Below are 26,490 nucleotides of genomic sequence, written 5' to 3'. Positions count from 1 at the left end.
CAGGGAATTAAACATAAATGACAGTTTTTTACTTTATATTAGTGATTTTAAAATCTTATTAGCACAATTTACCCTGCTATAAATTCAACACCTGTATTTCAAATTTCTCTCCTACCTAACATATTTGGTTTGGTTTGTCCCATTTGTCTGTCATTTTTGTGTTATTTTTCAGTTAACATCTTGTCACAGTGGCAGCCTGTCTACGATGATGTGCCCAGTACATAGCCCATTCCCTCCAGACATACCTGCCGAGAGCACATAGCTCTGGAAAAAATGGGTGACTTTTTAACAGGTCCGCTACATGCTATGCCTCGACAGAGTGCTTTGATACGATGACGTTGCGTGGCCACTCAGTCAGTTCAGAGCCGCTGAAGTGAGCACGGATCTGATATGGAATTAAAGGGCCAATTAGTCCTCAGGTAATAGATAATGGCTCATGTTCCTCTGCTTCTCTGCTTTGATGATGCAGAGAGAGACAGACATGGCTTGAAATCCGGAGCACGACGCTCACTTAGCAGCCTCCACCCTCTGGCTTCAGAGGCGACACAGGCCTTTGATTTTCCCATTAGCAGCCGGAATAGAGGAACCGCTGCATAAACCTACCTGGCTTATGATGTTCAAAAATGAGCAGTGGAGATAGTGTTAGCCTAACCCTGCACAACCCCCCCCCCCCCACACACCCCATCACACAGGGGCTCCAGTCAGCCTGATAAGGGCTAATCTCAGCCTGGCTGCTGTTCATTTACAGCTGAGCTTACTCAGAATCCACATTAATGCAGCGTGGTGGGCCTCATATCCTCTCGTCCTGGCCTCTCAGAGGCTGCTGCTGCGCTGAGATGCAGGTGAGTACTTGGTTGGAGTCATTGGAATGAAAATGAACTCCCCCACAGAAGTGTGATTAAGAAGTGCAGCTAGGCAACATGCTTTGAATAGGAAGCAGCTGGTGTGAATTTAATTGGAATAGAATGATAAGGCTGGCTAAAAGCAATCTATTGGCCGTCACTTTGATTCTATTAATAAAAAACGGCTGTGGGAATACTTTCAATTTGTGACTTCTGAGAAGTGATTTAAGAGTTTATCTCCACAGTTTTCATTATTATTAAATCATTTCTTGTATTTATACCAGTCTTTATGTAATAATTTCTATTTTGCACATGATGACAGTGAACAACATGTTGCTGTTTCATCTTTATTATTCCTAAATATTCATGAGAAACATTCATGAACAGACAAATATGAACAATATCAGTACTAGACTTAATCATTTACATGATTTTTGGGACCAGATTTTAATGATCTGAATATGAATTATTTTTCCGTGTTTTGGGCTGACAAAACAATGTTCTTGTTCTTTATCGATCAATAACGTTGCAGGTTAACTTTTAATTGACAAATATTAATATGGAAATATGAGATCGAAGTGAAATAAGGAGAGCTGCATCAATACTGAAATACTGTTATCAATTAAAAGTAATACTTGATTTAACTTTTTTTCAGATTTGTCATATCTTGGAAAGCCATATCTACCATTTGCAAAAATAATCATTCTGTGATTCAGAGAACTACAACTGTGGCTAATCCACACAGGCTTGTCGTTATGGTGGATGCTGATAGTAGCTGGATTTATCATTATGAATTTCTCAGTCTGCTCCCCCAGGCCACATGTAGTTTTTATTTGTCTCAGCCTAGTGCCCACATTTAAATCAGACATGTCTCGGTCTCTGACGCTAATGCAGGTCGAACTGCCAGACAAAATATCAAGCATTTAAATGCATGGACTAGATGGCTGTTGAAGGGTGTAAAGAGTTACAGCAGGTCTGCATGTCTTGTTGATCCATAAAAAAGAAACTTAAAGAAAATGTGAAGACCTTTATGTCTTGTTGTCCCAGTGCTATAGTTTGCTCTAAAAAGAGATTATTGAGAGTTTCCATTCTGCTGCTGGCTTTTGTCGATGTGTTCAAGTGGCGTCCCATTTTCCACCACCTTTTAGGGTTTTATTTGCATGGTCGCAGCTGAAAGGGTAAAATAATTGGCCTTTTCATGAAAGGTACCACATTTATTGCGACTGATTTCAGAACTTCTAAAACTTCTTTGAACCTGGTCTTTTATCAAAAATACCTGACTCGACAGCTTTAGTTCTCTTTCACGCTGCAGCTCTCTTGCTTAAGTAACTTCAGTAATAAAATCCTTGATACAAATATACTTTTTACACACCCGACATCCGTCCCCTACAAATAATATCAGCCAACAAGAAGTCAGTGTAAACCTTCAAGAAATTCTAAATAATATCTTCTACTTTGTTATTGTTATCTATTGTGGTCATTTGCATTAAAAACCACAATTTAAGTGATGGAAAATCTATGATTGTACTTTAATTCAAATAATTACTTCGCTGAAAAACCCTGTTAAGTTAAGGACGTTAAACAGGTCATAATTCCCTCTCTATTTATTTTTATATTACTGTGAAAATGTCTTCATCAAACAACGGTATTTATTCAAGTTTCTCGTCAAAACAGAATTTGACAGGATTCCATTTGAACACATCATGATAACCTTATAATTGACCTTTGCCCAACACTAGGTTAATCCAGCCATGCTGATGTAATCATAATAATAATACACATAACACTTGATTATGAAAACAATCAGTAGTTGCAACCCTCATTTACTCATTTTAGTTTCCTGTTGTAGTCTTTGTAGCAACCACTCACTTTATAGGGCTTCATTTAGAATCGCTGATTCATTAAATGTGCATGCATGGCGTTCCCCCCTCCTCTTCCTCTTTAATGTCACCCCATGACCTCAAAATCAATGATAGACAGTGGCAAACTAAAAAGCATTTCTGAAATGCAATTACAGGCAGCCAATACAAAGAGCTAGAGTGACCCTGTAACTACATCTCTTTGCCTCAGCAGAGTTATTTATGCCTTCGCCTCTTATATCATATTGATTACAGCTTGTCATAGGTTTGAGATGAGGTTCTGGCCTCAGTGGAAGCAAAAAAAAAGGTGGTTTATTGGATTATGGCTTTAATTTGATTTCGGGCAACAACTCTGCATCGTAATGAGATGTGGAGATGTGACTGCGCTGCTTCGGCCTCTCTTTCTCTACCTGATTGCTGTTACTCCCCATCCCCAGACAGACCCCAGGTCAGCGCCAGCGCACTCTCAATTTATCTCTCAACTTTTCTGCTCTACAGAGAAGAACAAACTTCATTATGTGTGTAAGAGCAAATCAAATAAAGCATCAGACTGGTCTCTATCATATTGCTGAATATATATTTTGCATATCTCAGGGTCTGAGAAGAAGTGTGGGATTTGACACGGGGGGATGAGAAGGAGGGTCAGTCTAAGAAAACTAACTTTATCAACCCTCTAGTGCTGGCATGAATGGTTTTGTATGCCTGGTACAGACATACAGGCAAAACACATGTCTAAAAATACTATACTTTTATAAAGCTAAAGGAAATGTAAACGTTGGAGACAGCATACGCTTTTCAATTTAGATGTATTGAAACTGTGTGGAATGGTGTCATGACTTTCCCTCTAACGGGGTCCCATAGATTGTAGTTGTTGGTACTTGATGAATCTTAAAATGCAAGTGGATGCTAGAATGTGTTCTGTAGTGAAGAGTGTGTTTTTTGAGTGAGGAGAAAACTCTGAACACTCTTCCCTGATGTACTAAACAGACTTGTGAATTAGACTAATGCTAAATTACTCATCAAAATAATTACACTAATCCCACAGTAAAGTGTTTGAACAACAAGCTGTGTGTGTGTGTGTGTGTGTGTGTGTGTGTGTGTGTGTGTGGGGACCCCACAATTGGAAAGAATATGTAGACCCCTGTAGGGGGGAAAACAAGTATCTGTGTGTGTGTGTGTGGATAGCAACGGACTAAGTGGGAAACAGAAGCAAACTCTGCATCCTTCACCTCTGAGTTCAGTTCAGACATTAGGGGAATACTACAAAGAACAAATATTAGTTTAAACTGTGTTCTCGGCTGTACTATCACTCACAGATCAGAGCCTCTCTTAAGGCAACGCAACTTTATTTGTAGAGCACATCTCAGCAACCAGGCAATTAATTGTTCATAATAAGAGGATCATAAGACCAATATTGTTCAATTAATTCTTACAATATTGAACCCCTTAATAAAGGCTTCTCTAAAATGTAAAAAATATATAAGAAGAACTCAAACCTGAGTGTCCTCATTATGACTTTATTTAGAATTTATTCAGCTTTTAAGTCATGCAGTCATGCAATTTAAGATTCAATCGTATTGATTAGAGGTGATTGATGCATGAGGTTCTGACTTAACTTATTTCTTGGGATTTATTTATTTTTTGAAACACAAATACAATTTATTACCAGAATGCTTAGAATAATCACATCTTCACTTTTGATCTTTGAAAAATATAAATCTTTGACATTCGGTCTGTTGATTAAAGAATGAATGAACTTGTTGAAAATCAGATATGCCACAGGGGGCAACATTTCCCAGTTTCACACAAGTTGGTCATCTATTTAGATCGGATGAACGTAGGCTGGATTTTAATACAGGCTAATATAGAACTATTTACCCATTTAAACATTAAAGGGTAGGCTCATAATTGTTATTGGATATACACAACAACGGTTCTTGATTACTTTAATCTCCTTTTCATACTAGACATTCAAGGATCCAAAGTACACAGATTTCATTTTGTATAAACATGTATACAAAGGTTTATCTGGAGCTTCAGCTGTCTGAATCCATTAACTAATTAAGAGGATATCTTCCAAACTTACAGTCTTTTTTCAGTAAACTCCCTCTTTGTTGCCCCACTGCAGCTCGGCAGGAAAACACTGATCGGGAAAACACAAAGAGGGGATTTAACACTAATAAGACTAACTACGGAGGACAGCCACTGGGTTTGATCCATTCGGACTCCATTGTTTTCACTGGAAAAGCATAGGATGCATCTTTTAGTATGCTTTCACACGTGTTGTTGGGTTTCTTTGGTCTGGATTGGTACACTGAATTTTTGAGAATAAAGCAAGAGGAGTAAACATGAAGTCATACGGACTGACAGGTATCTGCATCATCAGGACCCATTTCGGGATATCAAATTCCAGTAACTGACAGAAGTTTAGAAGCACTTTAATGCTTCTGATGTGTATATTTTTAGAAACAACTGAATGTAGGCATTACTAGTATTATTAAACTGCAAATCGACTGCAAGTGTTTGAATGACTAAAAAAATAACTGACCTGAAAAAGAATATAGGGCGGTGTATTCTTAGCCGTAACAGGTAGACAGGCCAAAAATAATAGGCATCTTGTACAGTATTATTCGGGGCTGATGACTGTGGGAGGACTTAATGAACTAACAAAGTACACAGAGTCAGATACAAGCACAGCAGTTTTAACTGTTAGACTCCTACAGATCAGTAGGTTGTCTGGTTTGTTTGCTGTCACACCACAAACAAACCTCACCTGAGTCTGCTTAGATGCGGACCGAGACCCAACTTTACAAGAGGTCTTGGTTTGATTGTTTGGTCCACACCAGGGTTTCGATTGACAGCTTTCACACCAGCCCAAACAACCCGCACTAACCAAACAGGTTAGGTGTGAAAGTACCCTTAATGGTTAGTAAGAAGAGGATGAATGATTACTGAAAGCAAACCCTGTTCTGATATTCGTATGGGCACCTCACTAGTGTTTTAAGACACACTTGAAAAAAATGTAAACCTGTCCTATAAGTAGTATAAAATGTTTAAATGCAGGTACATTGCAATGTGTCTCTGAAATACAGCTCTTCATACATCTACACCAAACCTATACCTTTGTACCTGTCAGAACAGCTTTATCTAACAAAGAGCATGTGAGATAGCTTGATTTGTTGTGTGTGGAGGATGTACTTGTTCAATCTATTGTATTTGTCATGTTGGAGTGTTTTTGTCACTGTATTTATCTGGCGATTGCCACAAGAAAAATAGTAAATAATAGTAGTAATAATGATAATAACATAAGTAAAAGTTATGACTGAATGGGAAGTTTGAAAGAGGATGCCAACAATGGTTCCCTGGAAAAGACACACCACATCTATCTCTGTTTTGGTGTCTTTCGGTGGCTATCTGCTGATAAACCTAACTGGGCCCAGTAGTAATGCCTGATGCAAAAGCAAGACTAACACATATCTGAGACAATGGAAAAATATGTTGAGACCAGACACCAGACTGAGGTGAGGTAAATCAATTGGCTACGAAGTACATATTCAAGACAGCGAGCGGGGAGAACAGGAGCAGGTAAAAGGTAACACCTCTATGCATAGAAGTCAAAATGCTAGTGTGTTGCTCTCCAATAGATCCTCTCAGTAGCCTGAGAGATTATATTTAGCATCACACTAATCAAACTAATTACATGAAATAAAGCAGCCTTTGCAAACGGCAACAAAATGAACAGTTCATTCCTTTTTTAATTCATGTCGATATGCATATTTATCTAATTTTCATGATGTTTAATGGCTCATTGTTTGTCTGGAGAAGCTGCAGAAACTACTCATTATGAATAATGAAGCAAATAACGCCACACATTACACGCATACTGTACTTTCAGCTGCGCGTTTTGCAGTGTGAATAATTCAATGCGATTTGTATAAGTAATAATCCCTCATGATGCGTCTTTTACCGAGAGGAGGTGCAGAAGTGGTTGCTTAAAAGCATTGGAGGCGATGGTGGGAATGGAGACAGCGGCGAGTGCTGGGGGAGTTATTGCTCCACTTACTTTACAAACTGAAAATCTCATTAAGTGTGACACTGAAGATTAGTTGAGAGGGACCAAAGTGGAAAGAGAATGAACTCACAAAGGGGCTGTGAGGAGGCTTTGGCTTTGTTTGCCATCATTAATTCAGCATGGAAACAGCTCAGGGGGAAGCTCCGAGCCGCTGATCAGAAGAGCTGCGGATATGACAGGCGAACAGGTGCCCTTTTTCCTCTCCAAACACTTCTCCCTTTTAGCTCCCCTCCTCGGGTCTTAATTGAGGTGAGTTGTGTATTTGGGCCATCTGCGTGCTGACAAAATAAAGCCGGCTTTGATTTATGGTACCTCGGGACATATTAGCTTCTGAAACTCACCAGCCAGAATCTCAAGCTTGTAAACACCAAGACAATGAGAGTGAGAACCAATCAGAGCTTTAACTAGAATTCATAGATTTCCTGTGAACCAAGAATGAATTACACTGTGTTTGTTTGTTAAAGTTAATTATTCTCATTACACGGTTATCTCCCTTGTGTGTTTGATTGTCAAGTTAAATTCAAGCATCTGCTGTACAGGGAACAACATATATTCTTGACCGTGGTAATAGTTGTTTGATAAAGTAATTCTAACTTGAGGTGTAGCCTACTTCCCAGCTTCTTGTTCTCCAGTAGATGGAGTTTGCTCCTTTAAATATCCTGTGAAAAGAGGAAAACACAAACCGAAGCAACTTCTGTGGAAAAATAGGTTTGAGTATCACTTAGAGAAAGAGAGAGATTCTTCTGTCTGTCTGTGATGGGAGTGGAGCACACAGAACTCATTTTATACACTTCATCTTATCAAACCCCATACAAGTTATAACATAGAATGCAATGGTAACATTATGTAAAAAGTCCACATAGCATATATGTAGATATAATTACTAGTGTTTTTATGATGCAGATCCATGTGTTTATGAATCAATCATTTCAACAATCAAACGTACACAGTCACAGAAGATCAATAATGACAACATCACAAATTACATTACAAACACAGCAGGCCTGCACACCTGGTGCTAACCTGCCACATCATTGGTTGGACAGAGGAATGGGACTTTGTCTGCACTACTCTGTAGTGTGTCTGTAATGTCATGTATGAAAGAGGTGTGGTCCTGCTCTCCAGATGAATTATAATAACCTTCATGACCTCCCATAGACTGTACATGGACATGGACAGCTACCCAAAGAGCTACCCACCTCCATGTTGGCGGATAGGACACGGTTAATCAAAAGAATCGAAGTACACGTCAAATACATTTTTCTCAAAGATGGTTTCTGTCTCTTTGGGTAGTTCTTCTCACGCTGATGTATGTTCAAGTGTTTGTTTTTCTGATCAGTTTGGTTTCATTAGTTATTTGATGCTATTCAAAGGGGGAGTGACATCGTGATTGACAGCTGTGATTGTCTCTTACGATCGAGTTGTGGCCGTGCTAGTGATTGGGTCGGGCAGCAGATCACTGATTACTACTGCACAGACTCTGGCAGATCCTGTATCCGAGGTATCTATATCTTGGCATAAGCTCTGTACAGTGGTCTGTATGCATGGTCCATCCACTCTTAAACTCTGAGTGAGGTGACATTTCCTCTAACACCATTAACAGGCTCAAATTCCTACTTAAACACAATCATTTGAATCTAATGGAACGATTGTGATGACGTTTATTGAACACATCTATGCTCCATACAGGATGAACTCTCCTCTTGCGTCACCGTTTGCACACAGCCTATCTCATGAGCTTATTTTCAAAACACATTCATTCTCCCCAGTGGATCACTTTGTTTTCATATTTATCACCCCGTTCTTTCTTTACCTTTTTTTTTCTTGTTTGTTCAGTCCAGCACTTTTAAGATAAAAATGAAATACACTGTGTCATCTGGGTGCAAGTGCTTTAGATATTTGGTCTCATTAATACAATTCTAAATATATCAGCCTCTAACTAGAAATCATTGGTATGGTTTGATTTCAAAGTCAATATTCATATGAGCTGAATTATGCACATGCTTAAAAATAAGAAAGAAAGAACAAGAGAGTGAAACACACAGTCTGCACCTTTGCATGCACACAGAGCCAGAAGGTCTGCTTTAATGATGTGTCTAACCGCCTGCTTACATGACCATTAGGCAGCTCCAGCACATGGGCAAACGTGATATTCCAGCGGCACTTAGCAGCAGTGTGGCGCCAAGCACTAATGGTTTATCTCATACTGTGTGTCGTGGGTGTTGATAGCTGTTAGTGACCATGTGTCATGGTTTATTCTCTCTGAGGAACACTTTATGAGACGTGGACACAGGGACTGCAGACAGCCTCTAGATGCCTTGGTCATGTCTGAATGTGCGGCTCAATGTAGCTGAGCAGAAAGCACATCAGAGGATAGTTTGTAATCTGTGTTAACCACAAACGTCTTTCCCACATGCCATATTTATTTGGGCAGCCCAACCAGATTTTTGACCTATTTTGCAGCTTCCTTCAATGCACAGTGCTGTTTGTAGCCACAAATCTTCCATATGCAAAACACACAACACAATCACACTCCGAAGCCCCTGGAAAGTACTCGAATGGCAGTTATATTCAATGTACTTAGTAGTGTGCAATATTACTTCTATTTTGTGCAGTACTAACCTAAACAACTTGCTGTCCAGCACCAACAGACCAGGGGTGTAAACATTGCCTTTAGCAATGGAAAACCAATACAAGAGGCAGAGGGCTTCATTGATACACAACCACAAATCTGAACCAAATCTGGTGTCAAATTTGACAGAAAATGTGAAAAAACTGTGAAAAAAACAACCATTCAAAGTAACTCTTAGTCTGTTTTTTCTCAAGAGAACTGGATAAATCAGCCCCAGTTATTCCTATAAAAGGTGGCCCATGAAGCAAGAAAAGTTTGACCTCCTAGTATAAAATGACATGGATCTGACAGCGATCTTCAGCATTTATGGGCCCATAGAGCAAGCGCACTAGTGTATCCTTTAACCCTGCCTCCCTCCCTCGCTCCAGCCACGCTCTTGGGCTCATTCACATGAACCGTGAAAGGAAAACTAACTCTGTTCTGCTATTGGTGCATTTTACAACCTCAATGCCTGCCGCTCTTCCTGGGTGCTTGATTTTTCTCTAAAACACTTGTTTAAAGTCTTCTTCAATTCAGCATAACGTTCATTTCGTAAATTATCATGATCAACAAGATTGTATTTTTGGGTGTGGCTGCCTTGTGATTGACAGGTTGCTACCACAGCGTTTTCCGGTCTTAGTGTTTTCGTCTTAGAACTTTAAACCTTTCACAGTGTGTTTCTTCATTTTGGTCATCGAAAAATGTCTAATTCAGTGTTTGGTTTGGATAAGATATTCATCTGATTTCAAAAAGCTAAGTGTAAATGCATCCAAGAAGCATCCAAGTGTTCAATCCACTGATAACGGCATCTTAAGTTACACGTGAATTACAGGGAAACTAGCTATTGTCCTTTGTCTTATTAAAGTAGCAATAAAAAACATACGATCAAATACAAGGTTCACTAGCATTTACCTGGTAAGTGTATGGACAATTGTTAGCTTATGCTAGCTAAACGTTTACTGTTGTAACTAAACTGCTGCTGTTGTAGGTAATTGTTCTTGTGGTGTTTTCTGGCCGTTACCAAACAGCACCAGGTGTATTATTACGTTGTGCTGGACTTGAGGAGGGCCAACCCTGATTTACATGTAGTCTGGAAACAAAAACAGATTTGTGAGCTGGTCAACAAAGATGCATGTATTTGGTTAAGTGAAAATGTCTTGAATCTCATCTGGACTCCATGAGGATACGAGACACTTGTGGTGTAAATGGGGACTTAGTTTGCTTTTTTCTGTGTTCACTTTGTTCCTTTTAGCTGTGGTCCGTGTCATGTTCACATTGACTTATCACAGATGAACCACGTGTTGTAAACATGAAGTCACATGGAATGAGTCATTGATTGACAGTTTTGGTGATCGTTATCCATTATTGGCACTATATGGACCCACAACTCTTGTAGTTTACAGCAGGTGGCACTTTACTAAGTTATTCATCCCTTCTGAAACAACAACTCATTGATTATGAGCATTATAAGTCCAGACTGTAACTGGACCTCATTGGATGTTCAAATGATATGAAGGCTTAAAGTCAACCATATTCGACGGCTTTCAGTGACACGTGGGTGCCGTCTGAGGTCTCTTCTGATGCGTCACCGCCTCCACCAACCATTCACCTCTTTGCCCATTTTTTGGATTAGCTATGGGGTAGGCTGTGTCAAAAAGTCCTTCATTTCCTGGATTGATGGATTTTGATCATTAAATTAAAGGGTGTTCAGCATTTTATTGCTTCTAGCTGAAATGTTGAATGACACAAACAGTTGCAGAGATTATTGGGTGGACATTTTGATACCATAGAAACCCGGTTAAAGGAACATGCTTACAGACTTTGATAGTGTGCTCACTTATCAATGTACAGCCAGTGGGGGCTCAGTTCTTCTCTTGCTTACTCTGCTGAACTGAAGGTTAATTGTCCGTATGTTCAGGGTCAATCCTCCTTAGTCCCGCTCTCTCTATTGTAAAGCTAACACCCTCAAATTCTCCTCTCTTTCTCTTTCTCCCTGTCTCTTTTCATTCTCTGGAGCTTTCATGAGGCTTCTTTCAGGCACCACATTGTGCTCAGGCCTTCATTCTTTGCCCAGCATGTTATTCCAGCCCTGCTCTGCAGCTCCCTTGCCATGAGTATGATGATTGGACATTTTCAAAAGAGACAGAGAATCTGGAGCTCATCTCAGATCTTTTGTCTTCTGTCTTTTGGGCAGTAAAAAAGCAAATGAGATGGTGCAAATCCTGTTCCTTCACTAGTAACCACAGCCTGGGATGAGGTTTGTTTTGAATCTGTTTTCTGCTTGTCGTAAAACTAGAATTAACAATATATAATTACTGATAGTACGATCCTGGGTTATCAGTTGTTGCTAACCACTACAGTGTGTACAGTATGAATTAATGCAATCTGCTCTCTCAGGCCATTTTCCTCTCCAGTCACTGAGTTGCAAATTACCATAGAGCTCACAAAACAACATGGATCGCAATGCAAGTGTTGTAATTTGATTTATTGCCCCAGTCTTCAGCTGTTGGCAATAACAAAGCCACATCAATAATACCTGTGTGTTCAGCAAAAAGCGACAAGTTAATTAGAAGAACAAATGATAGAACTTCCAGGATTTCTTCTACAAAGAGCAGAGTTTAGGGCACCAAGGGTAAAGCTATGTGGATGATTCTTCTCGTATCCAAATGAAACATGACAAGTTCTTGAAGATAGGACTTGAGATGGATTTAATGGTTTGTTCCGTTTGCCATGGGTTACAATGTGGTGCAGAGTCACAGAAAACAGTGTTTTACTTGGCAGCTTGATTTTGGGAGGTGGGAAGCCAGTGAGGGATCATGTCTGGCTTTGTGTGTCCCCCTTGCTGATTTCTGGGACTCGTTTGAAAGAATTTACATTGAGATGACATCACACACCTTGGGAAGTTTTACAAATATTAAAGCTTCTTAAGGTCTTTTTGTTGTTGTTGGTTATGCGCTATGATAAGATAAGATAAAACTTTATTTATTGTACACACCAATATTTTTCTTGCACCACATCCTCCAAACAATACACAGCATAAAATAAAAACACAAACATAAAACAATGCAAACAGATGTAATCAAGTAATTGTAAATTAACCTCTTGGCCACTCATCATCTCTATAAGGAAGCACAACATTTGTAGCCACGCCCCGAGGAAAACCCAATGAGGGTTCAGAGTTCTCCTGTTGTACTTTTTAACATTGATATGCCCAAATAAGGCATTTCACTATATCCTTGGCTTGATGCGATTGTACTGTATTTCTTTGTGCTTTTTTCTTTTTTTTACTTTTATGCGCTTTAATATTTGAATTTGTCTAATTTGATGATGTTTTCAGTTTGAGTTTTGCCACCTACAAAACAAATTAGGATACACAACATCACTTGAAAATACCAAAATGAAATTTGACTTTCACAAGACATTTGCTTCTGGCCGTTCATTGATCTCACCCAGTTCACTTAATGCAGAGTTCAATGTGACTGAGGTTGTAGAAAGCCTTGTGTGGCTCCAGAGGGAGCTGTGTGAAGCCTGGTCAATTGCCTCAAGTGATATCATTTGATACAGTGTCGGTTGGGGCTGAAGACTACAAGTCTGTAGATGAAGAAAGTCTGTGATTGTTCGAAGGAATTGAGTTTACCAAAACCTCTGGCCCAATCATCTCTGCTCCAGGTTACATTAGGTGCCTCTAGCTTTACACATCACAATCCCAACTGTCGGCTCGCATTGTGTGTAATGTAAGTGCAAAGTTTTGACGAGGTAGAGGAGTGTGTGGAATAACAACGATGATACATCTGATACTGCTGCATCAATTCTGGCAATGTTATACAAGTGCAATGGTGAATAAGTGGTTTACTCTTCTAAGTGATGTTGAGATTGACTTCTCATTCAGGAAACATTGATTACTTACATTCTTGTTTTATAATAGAGGGAACAAAATACACTGCTTGGCTGCAGTTAGTGTAAAAACAGTGATATATGTTGACGACAGCAAAATGTTTGATGAGAACCCATATAGAACGTTGCAGGAATGAGTCCTAGACCTGGACATGAGCCAGCATTTTTGCACTTGTGGTTCCCTCTTCTCAAAGTCAATGTTTCTTTAAATGGGTTTTGGATTGCATTGGAATGTTTTGTTCAAGACAAAATATGTCAGTAATTACACCACACAGGCGGCTGCAAACAAATGAGACTATTAAACGTCATCACTAGAACACTTAGTTTTGAGGCGGTGACGTGAAGTCATGCAACCATGGTGTTGTTCGTATATAGCCGAACTTTGGCTTTTTACTTCTGGTGATTGCATTCACACTTCAAAAGTCATAGAAGTGTAACTATCATAAACGTCTGTTTGCCACCAAAATTATTTTCTGCAATCATCCAAAATCCTCTAAATCCCATTGGCTTACTGTCAAGGGTACCAGTGCGATGCTAACTTCTGAGGCTGACCGACAAAAAGACCTCACCCTTGCTGCACTCTTAAGAAGCAGTATAATTCACAACTTGTCAAAAGCTCTTGTTAGCCCTGTCCTGCCTGCACAGCACACAGGTGAAACAAAGTGAAAAGGAATCCCATGTTGGATATTAAACTTCTTAAATCTGACCAGAGTAAAATGTCATCGCTACTGACTGCCAGCCGTCTTGCTGTAAACCCAGATTTAAGGGCCGCTATACTTTTTTGGAGATAATAATTCTCAATATGTTGTTGTTCTTGCTCATTTAAACATGTGAATCTCTATGAGTGACTGATATAAAGCCTGTAGCCAGTGCGTGAAAGCATTTACATAACGCAGTACTGAACACCTGCTGGGAAACAAACCTTTCCAACACACACATAAAATACATTCAACTGCACAGGACTCAAGTCTTTGAAATAAATAATACACATTGACACACTGTTAAGCCAAATACATTTCAATCAGGAGAGACTTGTTTTATAATTTAACAATGATTTATTATACATGCATCAAATATGAAAAGTGCAAAGTCTTTGGCGATTGGACTCCATCCTGAAGTATACCACAGAGGGTAGGGATACTGAGGTCCAACAGGCCTACTCCCCCTGGAGTCCAGACACTGGTGGTGGTGGTGAAAGGAGTTGCTGCACTGATGATGGATCAGGAGCCTGACTGTGATGCTGACTGGAGGTGACTGGGGTGGAGGAGGGTCGCATCTGCTTAATGCTGAAATGACAACTGACAGCAGCAGAGAGAACACTTTAAAGTTTGACAGCAACGATATGATTGGCTGAAGGAAACTGTGTGCAGAGTCTGGTTGGTTAGTTAAAAGTGCACGCCCCCAATCAGCTGATAGAGTAATTACAAGGAGAGGAGAGACTGAGATTACGAGTGAGTGTCTTCCTGACTGAACTTGCGTTTGAGCTACATTTGTTTGTATAATGCTCTTTTATTTTACCAAAGCCTGCTGAGAAGTAGAGCTGGAATTAAAAAGATATATGTTTATTGACACTCATGTTATATCTGGCCTCTTGTCCTTACTTTTGATTCAAGTTATCTCTGGAACTGACGACATGAACCCACAGCATCTGTCTGGGTTTGTAGTAGAGATGGCTTTATCAGTGTTGACAGCTAGTCACTCAGAGAGCATGTTTGATGGCTATTAGACAGTTTACTGTACATCACACACTAATACACACACACTGTGACGCCTCCTGGTGCAAATGACCTGTGACTGGAAACAGCTAAGATATCGAAAGGACAACGTGACAGTGTTTCTTACCGGCTCGTAGTAAGCTGAGGCCAAAAGGTCAAGTGATATGACAAGAATAGGAGAAAAGTGGAAGGAGGAGTGTGTAGTAAACAACTGTTGCTCTTCTGGAGAAAACACACTTTTTTGTAATTGTGATTGTAATATTTTGCTTGAGAGAAACCAATTGGTAAAACACCATTCGGTCTCAGTGTTGGACGTTGGTAGTGTAAACCAGCAGCTGCCCAGCATGTGGCTTTGATGGGCTTTTGTGTCTCGTTAATGAATGAGCCACCAACAGGCAGAGGATTTAAAGTCCCTCTCTCCACACATACATCTCTTTATGCTGTGAATAAAATGTGAATGTAAATAAAACCATATTTGTGATTATTTCAATCAATAGCCTGAGAGATTGGTCACAGTTAGACAATGTAACTACTGTCTTGTGCCTGACTTGCTTGGACTCTTCTACAAGAAGAGGCCTTGAGTTTGTGTAATAATGCAGATGTCATGTTAAGGCCCTTATTGTTTCAGTTTATACTATGATTAAGTGGTGCAAAGAGTACTGCCAAACAATATAGATGGGGACGCAACCTGCTACCTTAGCTTCAGGACAGCAGACCATCTACCGGTTCAGGATTCCAGCGGTGAAAGAGGCCAGTTTCCCCCAGCAGCTGTCTGGCAGGACTCGGTCACATGTCGCAGCAGTAAACAGCAGAACAGCAGCACATTTCTCTGGGCTTGTCTGGTGGATGGATGTGTACCTGTATGCTACGCATGTATCAGTAAGTACATGAGTGAATTCCTGTACTGGAACTGTGCCAGTACCGACTGGTCAAATTTAAGCGCTGCAGTCGTTCCAACGTTTAGGGACAGGATAGCCAGATTCTGCTCCACATATAATCATTGTCTACATTAGAAATAAAAAGATCAATAGCAAGGCAATTAACAAGCCCGATTTTTAAATAATCTAAATAATCTATTCATAATCTATGAATAGTGAATCATGCTGCCACATAACATATATATTATCTTCATTTTATATGACTTTAACTCCACAGTATGGGTCCAGCTTACGTTCTGATGTATTTAGGGTTTATTTAATATGGACAGATACGATACAGACAAAGTGAAGACCGTTATCCGATATATCAGGATTTGCAAAACCCGTCCCAAGAAGTGATTTTATGAAAGAAGTGGTTTAGAACAGTGAGGTGAAAAGACAGAATGCAGTGCAATAGAGCACACATGACAAACATTGCATTTAGACATGAGTACAGCTTTGTTGCTGAATGAAACAGGATTAGGTAGCTCTCTTAAATGTGAAGTTTGCAGCAACTTGCAGCAAGCAAGTTGCAGGACTTTCAGTATACAGAGGCTTCAGTAAAGAAACCATGTCTGGACTGAATAGAACAGACAAATACGGTGCTGCCTGCCTCGCCCAGTAGTCTTGCTTGCCTGTGGGGCAACCAACTGGCTGTCTGGCTGGCAGGCAGGTATCTGCAAGGCCCGTGCTGGCCACGGTGCCGGCCGTGTTTACCAGATGCACCGTTCCCTTAGGTGAAAGCACTACAGCTGGCAGCTCCGGGATCCAGCAGACCCACTGGCCATTGGCCCGAAACATGCTGGAGGATGCCTGGGCCTGAGAACTGCACAGATAAACATGTGTGTATGCACATAGAGCCCACCCACTGGCCACGACAAACAATGAGTACAGATAAACAGCCACCGCCTGCACTGCTTTATGCTGTGTGAATGTTGTATGCTATTACTGCAAATAGTTTGGATAAAGACACGTGTAACATTTTTCAACATTAATATATCAATATCAGTATCTTCAGGGACAGAGTGGTGGGAATTCCCAGAACATCTTTCATTGAATTCAAGCAGACTATGATGCACAAAACCAGAATAGCTATTCTAGAATATTAATAGACAGAATGCTTCATCTGCTGAATTGACTTTGAAACGCTTAAAGTGGCAATTTCGAAGATTTGCATTTAAATAAATGTCTGTTAAGTCACTACCTCACTGAATGAGGTAACACAGAGTTGATCAAGCGTGTGGCCCACTGATGAAAGTATTACAATATTTATATATCTGCAGTGTTACAAACTGGATTTCTCTGATGATATTCCTGAAAATAAATCTAACCCTAACCCTTCAACAACAAGACTCCAGACTGCACAATTCCACTGCTTTCACTCAGATATTCTAAATCAACCATTAGCGACTGATATCTTAAAGACCGAGTGAAAGGAAAAAAGTTTAAACTTTTAAAGTTTATTTTTTATTTTATTTTTATATCTCGTTACGTGCAAAATATGTCAAAATGAGTATCAGAGTAGTTTTACATGAAATCTGTGTCTTTTCTCTTCTGTAAACGGGTTTTAAATTATTGATGACATATCCTTTACTCGAGCGTTTACACAAAATAGTCCAAATGAGATTTTGGTACATCGGGCGACTGGCTCGCCACAGTCATATAAAACTGCACTTCACCGTTTGTGGATTGTCGTAGCTGTCGTAGGTGTATTTGGATATTAGTGGGCAAAAAAAGTTTTCATTTAGAAAACAATACGGCTGAGGTCTTAATTTAGTCGAATTCAACTTTTCCTTTTCCTTTGGATTTCAGCCGGCTCTGTGTCACTGCAGCGCTGGCAGTACATGCAGATGAACGTCAACAGATGACGCATAAACAGCGTTTTGCCGGCGGGTGTGTGCCAACAGGCGGCACAGAGGGAGGCCGGGCGCCGTTCATCTGCATGTACCGTCTGTTATTGTCTGTTTTCTGGTAAATCAATAAATTAAGTCATTTGAATCAACCACATGGTAAAGCTCACTTTTGTATAATCCTGTGTGAATTAAATACCATTTTATAATATTTTATTGAGAACTTAGTCCAAAAAGGAACTGAGCTGTTTCAACTAAATGAATAAATATAGCCTCACCTGTATCTTATCTAAACAAAGGGGACAGCAATTGTAATATATAAATCAAAGACAGCTGATTGGTGCATTTTACAGGACAGGTGGCAGGAATTGAGACCCATTAAAATGTATGCATACACATCTTGGTCTGAATCAACAGCCTGTCAGGTGTATATAGCCTCCATACCCTCACAGATTATTTTATCATTGGTTATAACAACTGAGGTTAGAGAGTAGTTTTGTGCTGGACAAATGTTATGTTAAAAGAGCAATTTAAGACATTTAGATCATTAATATAGTGGGAAACAACTATTTGCTATGTAAAGATGAAGTGGAGTAATGTTTACCTGAGCAGAGAATAAAGTGGCACTCCCTCTGAGTGTGTTCTTAAATGTGCTTCTCCTTGCTTTTACTTAAAGCCGGGCCGGCTGTGCGTGTCCATCAATATACGTTAGTGCGGCTAACTAGTTAACTCACGGCAGCCGCTCTGAACGGATAGTGATAACAACCTCAACACCGACAGCTTTTTCGCTGAAGTGTAGCGCCCACCCTTCGATTCCCCCTCAGGTAAACCCTGTTATGTCTGTCAGCACATTTGCCGTATTTCGTACTCTTAGTGCAGTCGACACAGTTAGCTACGAGCCACCAGCTCAGGCGTCGCCATGTTGAGAGGCAATCAAAAGGCTCCCAATCTGGTGTTATGCACCTTCAAGCTTCTACTCCACTTCTACTTACTTAATAACTAGAAGATTGGAGTACAGGATCTGAAATCATCTACCACTGCCGGTTAAGATCAAATGAAATAAGGTCTGATGCTGCTTGTATCAGAGTGTTTATGTTGTTTTCTACAGCTGACTACATGTGCAAGGACTGTAGATCAGTGAGGATTAAACTGGAAGATGGAAAAGAAAATGACTATTCCCCTCAAAGCAACTGCATCTGAAGCGCTTTGTCTTCTGTTTTTATATTCGTTTTTTAATCAATTCTATTGAATCCACTGTGAGAAAAGGGACTTTACCAGATCCTCTTCATAAACAGGAACATTAGCATAAATCCATTGCAACGTAATCCTCATCCCCCACCACCTTCAGTATAAGAAGACCACCTCACCTGTTTGAATAGGAAATGATTGCTGAGTGTATCTGCCTCACGTAGCAAAGTGCTCTCTGAGTTTAACCCTTGAGGCTAAAGATAGATCCCCTGAGACCCTCTTCAGCTCCACAGAGTGGGCTGTTAACTTCAGTCAGCTTCTGTTTGTTTCTTCCCTTTTGATATTCCTCAAGTCTAATGTAGAACACATTCTCCAAGGGGGTGACTTAGTTATATTTAACAGTCTACTCAGTCCACAATTAGGTCTGGATGTAAGATGTAAAAGCAGAGTGTGTCCATACCATGACTCAGGTCCCTTTCTTTGTATCAATCCCATAAAACCAGTATTGGTAGCCAAAACCAGACAAGAGATTGATAGCATGGATAACTTGCTGTAATGCAGCATTCATTTCTGTGAACTGCTCAATGGTACTTTGGGCTAAATGCTAACATGTCCATAATGATACTTCTAGTATGTTGATGTTTAGCAGGAATAATGTTTACTATGTTAACCATCTTGGTTTGGTGTGTTAGCATCAATGTTGGTCAGTAACGCAAATTACTGTAATATTATTACTTTCCCCAGTAACGAGTAGTGTAAGAGGTTACAAATCCCAAAACGGTAATTATATTTCAGTTATTAGATAGATAGATATATACTTTATTCATCCCCAGGGGGAAATTTGTTAAAATCATTAATCAAATTATTAATATTAATCTAATCGATGACAGTTATTGCGTTACCACAACGCAATTCGTTTTTTTATGCCAGGTAAGCATATTTTACGTTGACGTGAACGAACGGCAGGGCAGAATGCATTTTCATGCATTACCTTGAGATTTGTACAAAAGTTCACTGCAATCAACCAGTAGTTTGCACATTTTCTCCAAAGAAATCTTAACTGTCAACCTCATGGTTGCATTAGAGCAGAGGTCTTCAACAGGGGGTCCATGGAATTCTTGGTTGATTAGACAATGTTATTTTTCTCTAAACATGAATGTGTCCATTATTGTAATAGTTCAGTGTTGTATGAAAGATAGCAGGTCTGTTTATGCATGGCAGTGACACTAATAGGCCATCACTCATTTTTCATTTCAACATTTATGTTTAAAATGAAAACATCTATTTGAATAACTTGTGTGTATGATTATGTGTGCATCATGCTGTTGACAGACAATGTTGATGTTGGCATTGGTATCAGCTGACAAGGTGTGTTTATGAATGGCAGTGGCACGGCCACCCTACTCACTGTACCTTGCACATGTTTAAAATAAAAACATGAATATATGAACCTGTGTATTATTTGAATAGCTTAGTATTGAATGCACAATAAAGAGGTATACACGGTACTAGGCCCAGTTTAGTATAAAACACAATTTCATACAATATATATAGTCGGGGGTCCCTGCTCCATCTCTCTATCAGTTTGGGGGTCCTTGGCCTGAAAAACGTTGAAGACCCCTGTATTAGAGGAATAGTCAAGAGGATCATCAAAGTCAGTAGGATTTGTTCTGTTGGGAACATGAATGTCTGAGCCAACTTTTTTGCATTCCATGTATGAGTTGTTGAGATGTTTCATTCTGAACCACAAATGTTAACCTCATGGTACCGGTAGAAGAAAAGTCGAATGATAACCTACAGGGAACCATTCATTTCACTAAGAAAACATTGCATAATCTTAGAGATATTTCAGCTTGTTGGACCAGTCGACTGACCTACCAACAGACCAACAAGAAAGAAAAGAGACGTACACAAAATACACACAATTCTTCAAAAAAGACATTCTTCTTTAATGTGCAGAAATTACAGTTACAATTTGGGCCAAGAGCAGAAGTAGTTCAACATAATCACTGTTCAAATCAAATTATTAAACTTATTATTCATCAGCTTTAATCTAAAACTCAGAGTCCTCTCAGAATCATATCTTGATTTAAATGATCTTGGCCCGGTGTATTAACCCAATGTGTAAAGCTTTCTGTATGCCCTTATGCTGTTGAAAGACGCGCTGAGAGGCAATTCAATTCAAACTAATTGGTAGCAAAACCTTATTTTCCAAGTATCGATCCTGGGGGCAAACCACAAAATGTAAAAACCTCAGCAAGACGGATCTGCTGTCACTTTTTACAGTAGAAATCAGGCAATCAATGTCACATATGTCCATCGGGGCCTGAATGAGCCTAATTCCGCTCATCGGCGCTAAATAGTGAAAACCCTCGAGTTCATCAATCTTCAATTCAGGGAGCACTCTTTAGTTAATAGTCCACTCTTTAACCCCTGACAACCACTCTATTTATCTATGTGATCCAGCGGATACTCCCTCTATTCGTCAGAGGGAGGATATGGGAACAATATGTTTTACCTTGTCTGCTGTATTCTCTTTCTTACGCAGCTTGCTTCACTATAATTCCCAATTTGGAGCTGTCTTCTGTCACCATTCAAAAATTGAAGCTCGCAGCAAAGATTGATCTCTCTAACCCCCCATGGAATCATTTGATTGGTCAATTTAGTGGAACACGAAATGCTTGAATGTAAAAGTCAATATTTCCTGAATTGATATAGATGATATAGGTAAGTAATATCTCATGACACATCCTTTCACCTGATACAGAAGTATGTTCCTGTATTGGCGGGGCCGGCTCAAACCTTTCTAGGGCCTTGAACTAAGAACTCCTTCCCACCCACCTCCTTGAAACTCCACAGAATTATTCAACATTATACACAAGACATTGTGGAAGGTGAAGCTAGTGGCCCTGGGACTGTGAATTACTTAACAGAAAACCATCATGTAAGCCTTTGTTATAGTGCCTTCACCTATGACCAGTGTGGACTTGATACTTGATATTGGGTGTGTATATTTGGTCCGGTCTCATTCCCAGGGCGTCAAATACAGGCGCTTTGTAAAGCCTCTTGGTGTCTGATACCAACGCACACGGCACACTTAAGCGGCTGTATGAGATGCACAGGGCTTTTGAGTAACTTCGATGCAAACCGACATGCTCAGAACAACGTGCGCAAAGTAATGTAAAGAGTGACAAAGTCCGTGTAGGGTGTAGGAACGAGGTGGATGGATCAAACAAACCCAGGAGTTCCACCTGCTGTTTGTGTCCCGTGTGCAATTAGTTTAAGTTACGCAAGTACTTAACGTAAAGTCCTTAAGTTACGTCACATACGCACAATGTTTGTTGCCTAAACCTAAGTGTCGCCAAGTGGTCCTGTCCAAGCTTCCGTAGCTCCGTTCCCATTGGGAACGGCTTGGTATATGAGGTGTAAGGAAATTGGTTATTGGTTTGTTTAACAAATTTAAGAAGTGTCCTTTAAAAGGTGTTTCACTTATAGAATATAGAATCTGATTAGACTTTTACTCAGATTGATGGTCGGAGGAGCTATGATGAGAATCAAAAGGTTACTCTGTGGAGTGTTTGTTCGCCGGTGGCACTACGGAGAAATGTTGGAGTCTTGGTTGTGTGTTGTACTCAACTAAATCCCAAACAAGGAAGCACATGAATGCACACGACATAATGGACACTTTTTATGCTTTTCCACTCATGCACAGTTGGAGAAAGTAACTTAATAACAGTAATGTGCCAGCAAAAGGCATTTAAGAGTGATGCAATGCATTTTCCCTAATTATTTCCTTGATTATTTCATGGTGAGAAAATAAGAGCTACATTTGTATTCATCATTAAATGATTTTGAACAGTTTTACTCTCCATATTTCTTTAATTGTCTTTTCATTTGTCATGTTCTGCTGCCCTGAAATTACAGGTTACACTAGCAATGTATTGAAATTGATCAATTAGAACTGAAAAATATCTTTATTTCACCTATATTAAATACTAAATTACAATTCCAGAAAACTAGAGTCAAAGAGATATGTGGCCAACCAGATGTTTTTTCTCTCTTTCCCAGGTTAAAAGTGGCCACGCCTCAAAGTCGGACATTGTCAAGTCAGGAAGCCCCAAATCCACACTAAAGCATATATGGACAGGAAGCAGTAAGGACATGTCCATCAGTAGGCTGCTGTCACAGACTCTACATGGCAAAGAGAACAGCACAGCCTTGGACCTTCGCTATGATACTCCAGAGCCCTACTCTGAGCAGGACCTGTGGGACTGGCTGAGGAACACCACAGACTTGCAGGACTCACGGCCACGTGCTAAACGGCGGCCAATGGTTAAGACGGGGAAGTTCAAGAAGATGTTCGGCTGGGGGGACTTCCACTCTAACATCAAGACGGTCAAACTCAACCTGCTGATCACCGGTAAGATCGTGGATCACGGCAACGGCACCTTCAGTGTCTACTTCCGCCACAACTCTACAGGCCAGGGCAACGTGTCCGTCAGCTTGGTACCTCCAACCAAGATAGTGGAGTTCGACATGGCGGCTCAGCAGTCCGTCATCGACGCAAAGGACTCAAAGTCCTTCAACTGCCGCATAGAGTACGAGAAGGTGGAGAAGGGTGCCAAGAACACGCTCTGCAACTTCGACCCGTCCAAGACCTGCTACCAGGAGCAGACCCAGAGCCACGTCTCCTGGCTCTGCTCCAAACCTTTCAAAGTCATCTGCATCTTCATTTCCTTCTACAGCACCGACTACAAACTGGTGCAGAAAGTTTGCCCAGACTATAACTACCACAGTGACACTCCCTACTTCCCTTCCGGCTGATGTTCCCATATTATGGTATCATACACAGAAAAGTGGACGAGTGGAGCACAGACTGGGGCTTCCCAGAGAAATGTGTATGTTAGCCGTACTGTCCCTAACCATTTTCATACCACAGAGTCAGCCATCCCAATTGATTCCCCAATTTAATGTTCTGAATTTTGCAGAGAGAGCAGTAACTTTGAAGTAAAAAAGTGGTATGTAAGACTGTGAAGTGCTTAAAATTACCTGAAAAACTCTTGTGATTACGATGATAATTAGCAGTTAGAATTTTGTTCCTGAATTATGTTTTGTCACTGTTGTGTGAATAGCAGGGCTTTCTGGTCCTCTTGGGATCACTTTTAAACTCTGCCCTTTGATGTTTGCTATATTTTTAGTTCACACTTCTTTTCAAACTTGATGTTTACAACTTTGCTTTCCTCTTTTAGCATATAACCCTGGACAACAACATATGGACTGTTCACCCCTGCTGTGCTATTTATGCTCTGCAGTTTATCCTGCATAACTGGAAAACAAAATGAATTCCTCATCTGAAAAGAATTTAAAAAATTAAAAAAACTCCTTTTTAATAAACCTGCAAGGCAGCTGAGGAGGACAGTGAAGATATTAATGTGCATATGATGATGCTTTTAGCGATGTAAGGTGGTCTTACCTATATAGGGGTGAGCTAGATCTGAGCAGGCTTCCCCCTCAAGCTAGAAGAGAAAATACGTTAATGCGCTCAGACTGTAGCACTGTCAATCTTCAGCTGTTGCCAGTGTTCCTGCTAGTACAGCTAGATGTTGAGTTTGTCGGGTGATTGGCTCATTCTCAGCTGATTGCATGTCTGGTTACTCTGACTGATTGATCAGCGGGTCGTTTTTGGGGATGGGGCTTGCTCATTGTCACTTAATATATCAAATGTAATGTATTAAATTCTATATCTTAGAGCCTAATTTGTATGAATGGTTTGTATTGTACATAGAATATCCCAATTGCGCTGCTTCTGTACATACCCCCTCATGAGCTGTGTGTTCACCCCTTACCTGCTAAGTCCTATTGTTCACTCCATTTATGCTTGTTCTTGGTTCCTCTAACAAAGAAAATGATGTTGCTGCCCTAGTTGTGAATTTCTTGAAATCAGCAATCCTGTACAGAAGCTGTAAACTGACTAAATATATTAAAAGTATACATTGAAATTTTCTTTATTGGTTGGTTGGGGGGGGGTTGGAGATGTCCATATGAATTAAACAACACAGTAAATTTTATCAATTGAATGCTGGTATGTGTGGGTTCTTTCTGTGTTTCTTGCTGTAATAATGTAAGTAATGACTAGTTGAAGTCTGGTGACATGTCACTACACCTGTCAGCTGTTTGAAGCGGCTAACATCAGGCTCCAGTGTGTAGTAGGCCAATGCACTGAATTACAGAAAAGTTGTGGATGGTTAAAATACCTTATTACATGTACAGGACTAAAAGTCCATTTTGATTTGAGCAGCCACTAGTTGGCAGAAGGTCAGGGGGGGATGAATGGTTCAAATAAAACAGGGTTTTCACCCAGGAGGTCGCTGTTTGGGTCCAGTGTAAAACCATATTTTGACCATACTTTTGTTATGTAACTTACATACTTAACTAATGCCACATATGTAAGCTAGGTAACAAACTTAGTTATTTTGACCCAAACCATGATCTTTTCCTAAACCGAACCAAGTGGTGTTGTTGCCTAAACCTAAAGTTTCTTTGTTTCAATTCACAATGTTAAGTTTTGTTTCCACTCTTCAACGTGGTCGGTGCAGTTTGGCCCTTCTGAAGCATCAGAATGGTATTGATAACCACTGATAATGCCCATTCACTCAGTTGGTAACATACAAAATTTCATTTTGTCTTCAGCGGTGTCCTCTGTGTTAAGTTGGGGGTTCTGTCACCCTGAGATTTCTGCTATCTATATAACATGTTTATTGGATGATTCTACAAAAATGCAACAATTCTTCCCACACTTGAAAAGGCTTTACAATATATGTGCAAAGAAAATGAGGTATGCTAATGATAGGTAAAAAAAACAACCTGGTTTTGGAAATGAAATCAAGTTTAAGGTGCAGTTAGGGTTTGGCCACTTGAATGGTGGTAGGGGTATGAGGGATAGATTGGTATAACGGACCCCTGTCGATCTGTGATCCATACGGCTCCCGGTGTTTCAAGGAGATGTTTTCACAGCAACATAAATAGATATTAGAGATGAATTATGACCTGTTTACACTAGTTCTAAACAGAGTATAATACATCATCAAAACTACTAACGACAAGAATTGTTTTAATCCATAAAAATACAATATTTTATTTACTTATCATTTAAATTGTGTTTTAATGAAGAAAAACCCCACTATAGATCACTATAACAAAGCAAAAGGATAACATTTAGAATTTTTGATGGTTCACACTGACTTCTGAGCGGTTGAAATGATTTTTGGGACGGATGGAGCCGTGTAGACCGGCTTCTGTAATCAAACAACAAAGTGATCTGTATCTGTATTTTCTCCCTTTTTTCTTTTGTGCTGATCTGATTTTTGATCCGATCTGTGACTCTGATCCGCGATACGATCCAAACCGTTTTATATTAAGTTTTATGATACGTTGCACCATGAATGGAAAGGAAGAAAAGCTTCAAAATGATTCACACACACACACGAAACATATAAATGGATTAGGTAAAAATAGATTACAATAAACACAGAACAATGAGAG

The 26,490-nt window shown here is 39.9% G+C and overlaps 1 protein-coding gene across 1 annotated transcript in view; it reads left to right on the top strand.

Moving 5' to 3' along the window:
• Positions 1 to 25,142, top strand: part of nxph1 (neurexophilin 1) — a 51,347-nt gene extending 26,205 nt beyond the window's left edge. Inside the window, exon 2 of the mRNA XM_031875798.1 lies at positions 23,017 to 25,142. Coding sequence (XP_031731658.1) covers positions 23,017 to 23,772 — 756 coding nt within the window. The 3' untranslated portion in view covers positions 23,773 to 25,142. The remainder of the gene's footprint in view (positions 1 to 23,016) is intronic.
• The last annotated feature ends 1,348 nt before the right edge of the window (positions 25,143 to 26,490 follow it).

This window comes from Anarrhichthys ocellatus, unplaced genomic scaffold (genome assembly GCF_004355925.1).
Source record: "Anarrhichthys ocellatus isolate YVR2014 unplaced genomic scaffold, GSC_Weel_1.0 scaffold96, whole genome shotgun sequence".
Taxonomy (NCBI): Eukaryota; Metazoa; Chordata; class Actinopteri; order Perciformes; family Anarhichadidae; genus Anarrhichthys; species Anarrhichthys ocellatus.
The sequence above is the reverse complement of the archived record's forward strand: the minus strand, read 5'-3'. Positions and strand labels throughout refer to the sequence as shown.